General features: G+C 65.7%; 1 protein-coding gene across 1 annotated transcript in view; it reads right to left on the bottom strand.

Annotated features, from left to right (window-relative positions):
- Nucleotides 1–407: 407 nt before the first annotated feature.
- The window catches only part of LOC139790630 (voltage-dependent L-type calcium channel subunit alpha-1F-like), a gene marked incomplete at its 5' end in the record, with an annotated part of 42939 nt that continues 37346 nt past the window's right edge, over nucleotides 408–6000 (bottom strand). The window contains 12 exon segments of the mRNA XM_071732503.1: nucleotides 408–607; nucleotides 609–752; nucleotides 865–968; nucleotides 3442–3569; nucleotides 3683–3813; nucleotides 3906–3995; nucleotides 4093–4230; nucleotides 4327–4448; nucleotides 4550–4651; nucleotides 4774–4807; nucleotides 4809–4877; nucleotides 4981–5077. Of these exon segments, the coding sequence (XP_071588604.1) occupies nucleotides 422–607; nucleotides 609–752; nucleotides 865–968; nucleotides 3442–3569; nucleotides 3683–3813; nucleotides 3906–3995; nucleotides 4093–4230; nucleotides 4327–4448; nucleotides 4550–4651; nucleotides 4774–4807; nucleotides 4809–4877; nucleotides 4981–5077 (1345 nt within the window).

Genomic DNA, 6000 nt, shown 5'->3' with positions numbered 1-6000 from the left:
TGGGGGAAAACCCCAACCAAGCAGCGACCCCCAAAACGATGAGAAATGCCTCAAAATGGTCTCCACCTCCAGTCAGACCAGAGAGTTAAAAAGTGAGTTAAAAATCCCCTTAAAACACCCCAAAATCCTCGAAGAGGACCTCAACCGAGCCCCCCCAACCCCCTTAAAAAAAAACCCACAAAATGCTGCGGATCTGACCCAAAATACCCCAAAACTCCTGTCACCACCCCCTCTATCTTTTTTGGGGGGGAGGGGGAAAACCCCAACCAAGTGGTGACCCCCAAAACGATGAGAAATGCCTCAAAATGGTCTCCACCTCCAGTCAGACCCAAACCGAACCGAGTTAAAAACTGAGATAAAAATCCCCTTAAAACGCCCCAAAATCCTCGAAGAAGACCTCAACCGAGCCCCCCCAACCCCCCTAAAAAAAAACCGCCACAAACCGCTGCGGATCAGAGCCCCAAATCTTCCACAATTCACCCCAAAACCTCCTCACCGCTTCCACCAAACTGTCCGCCGACCCCCGGGCCAAGGCGTCCCCCGGGCTGCAGGGTCTGAACCGGAGCGGACCGGGTCGGTCTCCCAAGAACCACCTGGAGAGGGGGGGGGAGGCTGCCGGTACCGCCCGCTATCGGGTCGGCTCCACCTTCCACCAGGATGAGGGGGGCGTAGAGGACGTGGCCGCGCGTGGGGGCGGTGGCCCACGCGTGGGAGGAACCCCCGAGCCTCCAGGTCTCGGAGCTGCCGTAACCCTGCGGGAGGAGGAGAGGGTGGGGGGTGGGGAGAGGGTGTGAGGGGGGGTTGGGGGACAGTGACAACCGCGTAGGTGTTGTGTGTCACCCCCCCCCCCCCCACGCGTGTCACCTGTGACCGTGGAGGTCCCGTGGGGTTGTAGGTGCCCGGGATGGGTTCGTCCTCGCAGCTGCGCTGGCGCCGCAGGCACTGGATGGTGAAGGAGGGCTTCCGACCTAAAGGGGGAGGTGAGAGGTGTCAGTGTGGCCCCCTCCCCAAAAAAACCCACTCGTGGGGAGTGGCCCCCTCCCCCAAAACCCACGTGAAGGTCGTGGGGGGTGTCCCCACCCCTAAAAATCCACGTGTGGGGGGGAGAGTGTGTGTGGGTCAGGGGGTCTCGAGTTGGAGGATGGGGAGGGAGGGATTGTGACCTAAGGGAGGGGGTGGGGGGTGTCAGTGTGGCCCCCACCCCAAAAAACCCACTCGTGGGGAGTGTCCCCCTTCCCAAAACCCACGCAAAGATCGTGGGGGTGTCCCCACCCCTAAAAATCCTCGCGTGGGGGGGGAGAGTGTGTGTGGGTCAGGGGGTCTCGAGTTGTAGGCGCTGGATAATGAAGGAGGGATTGTGACCTAAGGAGGGGGTGGGGGGGTATCGGTGTGGCCCCCTCCCCAAAAAAACCCACTCGTGGGGAGTGGCCCCCTCCTCAAAAACCCACGCGAGGGTCGTGGGGGTGTCCCCACCCCTAAAAATCCACGCGTGGGGGGGAGAGTGTGTGTGGGTCAGGGGGTCTCGAGTTGGAGGATGGTGAGGGAGGGATTGTGACCTAAAGGAGGGGGGTGTGTGTCAGAGTGTCCCCCTCCCCAAAAAACCCACTCGTGGGGAGTGTCCCCCTCCCCCAAAACCCACGTGAGGGTCGTGGGGGCGTCCCCACCCCTAAAAATCCACTCGTGGGGGGGGAGAGTGTGTGTGGGTCAGGGGGGCTCGAGTTGTAGGCGCTGGATAATGAAGGAGGGATTGTGAGCTAAGGGAGGGGGTGGGGGGTGTCAGTGTGGCCCCCTCCCCAAAAAAACCCACTCGTGGGGAGTGGCCCCCTCCCCAAAAACCCACGTGAGGGTCGTGGGGGCATCCCCACCCCTAAAAATCCACGCGTGGGGGGAGAGTGTGTGTGGGTCAGGGAGTCTCGAGTTGTAGGCGCTGGATAATGAAGGAGGGATTGTGAGCTAAAGGAGGTGGGGGGTGTCACTGTGGCCCCCTCCCCAAAAAGCCCACTCGTGGGGAGTGGCCCCCTCCCCCAAAACCCACGTGAAGGTCGTGGGGGCGTCCCCACCCCTAAAAATCCACGCGTGGGGGGGGAGAGTGTGTGTGGGTCAGGGGGTCTCGAGTTGGAGGAGAGGTGAGGGAGGGATTGTGACCTAAGGGAGGGGGTGGGGGGGTGTCAGAGTGCCCCCCTCCCCCAAAAACCCACTCGTGGGGAGTGTCCCCCTCCTCAAAAACCCACGCGAGGGTCGTGGGGGCGTCCCCACCCCTAAAAATCCACGCGTGGGGGGGGAGAGTGTGTGTGGGTCAGGGGGTCTCGAGTTGGAGGATGGGGAGGGAGGGATTGTGACCTAAGGGAGGGGGTGGGGGGTGTCAGTGTGGCCCCCACCCCAAAAAACCCACTCGTGGGGAGTGTCCCCCTCCCCAAAAACCCACGTGAGGGGTCGTGGGGGCGTCCCACCCCTAAAAATCCACGCGTGGGGGGGAGAGTGTGTGTGGGTCAGGGGGGCTCGAGTTGTAGCGCTGGATAATGAAGGAGGGATTGTGACCTAAGGAGGGGGTGGGGGGTATCGGTGTGGCCCCCCTCCCCAAAAAAACCCACTCGTGGGGAGTGGCCCCCTCCCCAAAAAACCCACGCGAGGGTCGTGGGGGCGTCCCCACCCCTAAAAATCCACGCGTGGGGGGGGGAGTGTGTGTGGGGTCAGGGGGTCTGGAGTTGGAGGATGGTGAGGGAGGGATTGTGACCTAAGGGAGGGGGTGAGGGGTGTCACTGTGGCCCCCTCCCCAAAAAGCCCACTCGTGGGGAGTGGCCCCCTCCCCAAAAACCCACGCGAGGGTCGTGGGGGCGTCCCCACCCCTAAAAATCCACGCGTGGGGGGGGAGAGTGTGTGTGGGTCAGGGGGTCTCATGTTGGAGGATGGTGAGGGAGGGATTGTGCCCTAAGGGAGGGGGTGAGGGGTGTCACTGTGGCCCCCTCCCCAAAAAGCCCACTCGTGGGGGGTGTCCCCCTTCCCAAAACCCACGCAAACATCGTGGGGGTGTCCCCACCCCTAAAAATCCACGCGTGGGGGGGGAGAGTGTGTGTGGGTCAGGGGGTCTCGAGTTGTAGGCGCTGGATAATGAAGGAGGGATTGTGACCTAAAGAGGGGGTGGGAGGTATCGGTGTGGCCCCCTCCCCAAAAAACCCACTCGTGGGGGGTGTCCCCCTCACCCAAAACCCACGCGAGGGTCGTGGGGGTGTCCCCACCCCTAAAAATCCACGCGTGGGGGGGGGAGAGTGTGTGTGGGTCAGGGGGTCTCGAGTTGGAGGATGGGGAGGGAGGGATTGTGAGCTAAAGGAGGGGGTGGGGGGGTGTCACTGTGGCCCCCTCCCCAAAAAACCCACTCGTGGGAGGTCGGGGGTGGGTGGGTGGGTCTGGGGTCTCCTCGTGGAGCCCCCCCCCGTCCTTTACCTGCGGGGGTGGGGGGCAGGAGCCGCCGTCTCTTGAGCTGCTGCCCCTCCAGGGTCCCGTTGCGGAGCGCGAAGTGTCGGTGGGGGCAGGGGGAGAGACCCCCCCCCTCGGTATCTCCCCGGACCAGCGTGGGGTGTGGGGGGGGTCCCAGCACTCTGCAGGGGTCACACGAGGGGGGGGGGGGGTCAGCACTGAGGACCCCCCCCCACCCCCACCCGAGCTTCATTAATTAAAAATTAAGTGGGGGGAGGGGGGGTTACCCTGTACCTCTCCGCGTCCCAGCGCTGGGGGGGGGCTGAGACCCCCGGCTCCTCCTCGGGGACCCCCGGCTCCTCCTCGTCCTCGGGGGGGGCCGCATCCTCCGAGTGCCTCCTGCACGGAGTGTGGGGGGGGGGGGCGTGGGGACCCCTGCATCCACGCCACCCCCCCCCCCGAAAATCCTCACCCCCCCCCCCCCCCTTTACCTGCGGTGGGGAGGGGGCTCGGGGTCCTCCCCCTCGGCGGGGGCTGCGGGGGGGTCGGTGGGAGCGGAGCCGTAGAGCGTCTCGGGGGGGCTGCGAATAAATGGGGGGGGGGGGGGGGCTTTGGTGGGCGTGGTCTCAGCGTTGTGGGCGTGGTCTTGGGGGGGGGGATTTTGGGGAGGGGGCTTACGGCGTAGGTCAACTGCTCCTCCTCCTCCTCCTCCTCGGGGTGGGGGGCGGCTTCAGCGTCGCCCCCCTCCCCATTTAGGTCGCAGCTCAGTGCCCGCCGCATCTCGGGACCCAACGCCTGCAGCGTCTGCAGACCCGCCTGGGAAAGGGGGGGTGGGGGGGTCACCTTCAAGACCACCCCCCACACATCATCCTCACCCCCCCCCTTCAGTAATTTGGGGGAGGGGGTCCTCACCTGCAGCGCGGACTCGTTGCCCGTGGGGCCCAACATCCCCCGTTCCTTCCGCCGCCGAAATTTGCGGAAATAATCCTGGATCAGGAAGGTGGCGTAGAACTTCCCCACTGTCACCTCTTCCTCTGGGGGGGGGGATGACACGAACACAATGGGTGTCCCCAAAAAAGGGTTTTGGGTGGGGTGGGTGACGCCCCCACCCACGGGGGGGTCCCCACGCACTCACCCTCGGGTGGGGGGATGACCTCGTCCAGGAGTTTGGGTTTGGTTCTCTTCCAGATCTTCTTGATCACCGCCCGCAGCTCCATGTTGGCCACGTCCAAGTTCCCTGGTGGGGTGAGAACAGATTTTTTTGGGGGTTTTTTTTTTTTTTTCCGGGGGGGAGGGGGGGTCCCCTGTCACATCCCCCCCCCCCCCCCCCCCGAGTGACCCCTCCCCAAAATTCCCAACCTTCTGTCTTAATCTTCAGGGAGGTGCGGACCAGGGGCGAAGAGGGTGGCGTTGAAGGTCACCGTCCCGTCTGAGTTGAGGGGCATGTTCATGGCCACCAAACGCTGTCACAGAGGAGGGGGGGGGGTTGTCACAGGGTGACCCCCGACACCCGTGTGTCCCCCCCCACCCCCCCAAAAAAAAAAAAAAAACCACCCCAAACCCAACCTTGCAGGCGACTCGATGGGGACAAAGTTTCCCGAAGCCCAGCGGGGGTTGGATGCGGCGCAGCAGCGTCACCACATCCAGGTGCTTGATGCGACCCCTGAGGAGGAGGGAGAGGTTTGGGGGAGGGGGGTGACACCTCCGGGGGGGGGGGGTGACACCTGCAGGGTGGGGGGGGTGACACCTGCAGGGAGGGGGGTGACACCTCCAGGGGGGAGGGGGTGACACCTGCAGGGTGGGGGGTGACACCTTCAGGGGAGGGGGTGACACCTCCAGGGGGAGGGTGACACCTCCAGGGTGGGGGGTGACACCTCCAGGGGGGGGGGTGACACCTCCAAGGGGGGGGTGACACCTCCGGGGGGGGGGGGTGACACCTGCAGGGGGGAGGGGTGACACCTGCAGGGTGGGGGGGGGGGACACCTCCGGGGGGGGGGGTGACACCTCCAAGGGGGGGGGTGACACCTCCGGGGGGGGGTGACACCTGCAGGGTGGGGGGGGGGGACACCTCCAGGGGGGTGGTGACACCTCCAGGGTGGGGGGGGGACACCTCCGGGGGGGGGGAGGGGTGACACCTGCAGGGGGGAGGGGTGACACCTCCAGGGGGGAGGGTGACACCTCCAGGGGGGGAGGGGTGACACGTCAGGGGGGGGGGTGACACGTCCAGGGGGGGGGGTGACACCTCCAGGGGGGGGTGACACCTCCAGGGGGGGGGTGACACCTCCAGGGGGGAGGGGTGACACCTCCAGGGGGGAGGGTGACACCTTCAGGGGGGGAGGGTGACACCTCCAGGGGGGGGGGGGGGACATCTCCAGGGGGGGGGTGACACCTCCAGGGGGGAGGGGTGACACCTCCACGGGGGGGGTGACACCTCCGGGGGGGGGGGTGACACCTCCGGGGGGGGGGGGTGACACCTCCAGGGTGGGGGTGACACCTCCAGGGGGGAGGGGTGACACCTCCAGGGGGGGGGTGACACCTCCAGGGGGGGGGGGGGTGACACCTGCAGGGAGGGGGTGACGCCTCCAG

The sequence above is a fragment of the Heliangelus exortis genome, unplaced genomic scaffold (assembly GCF_036169615.1).
Source record: "Heliangelus exortis unplaced genomic scaffold, bHelExo1.hap1 Scaffold_104, whole genome shotgun sequence".
In the NCBI taxonomy this organism is placed as follows: Eukaryota; Metazoa; Chordata; class Aves; order Apodiformes; family Trochilidae; genus Heliangelus; species Heliangelus exortis.
Note: the sequence above shows the minus strand (reverse complement) of the source record. Positions and strands in the feature narration are given on the sequence as shown.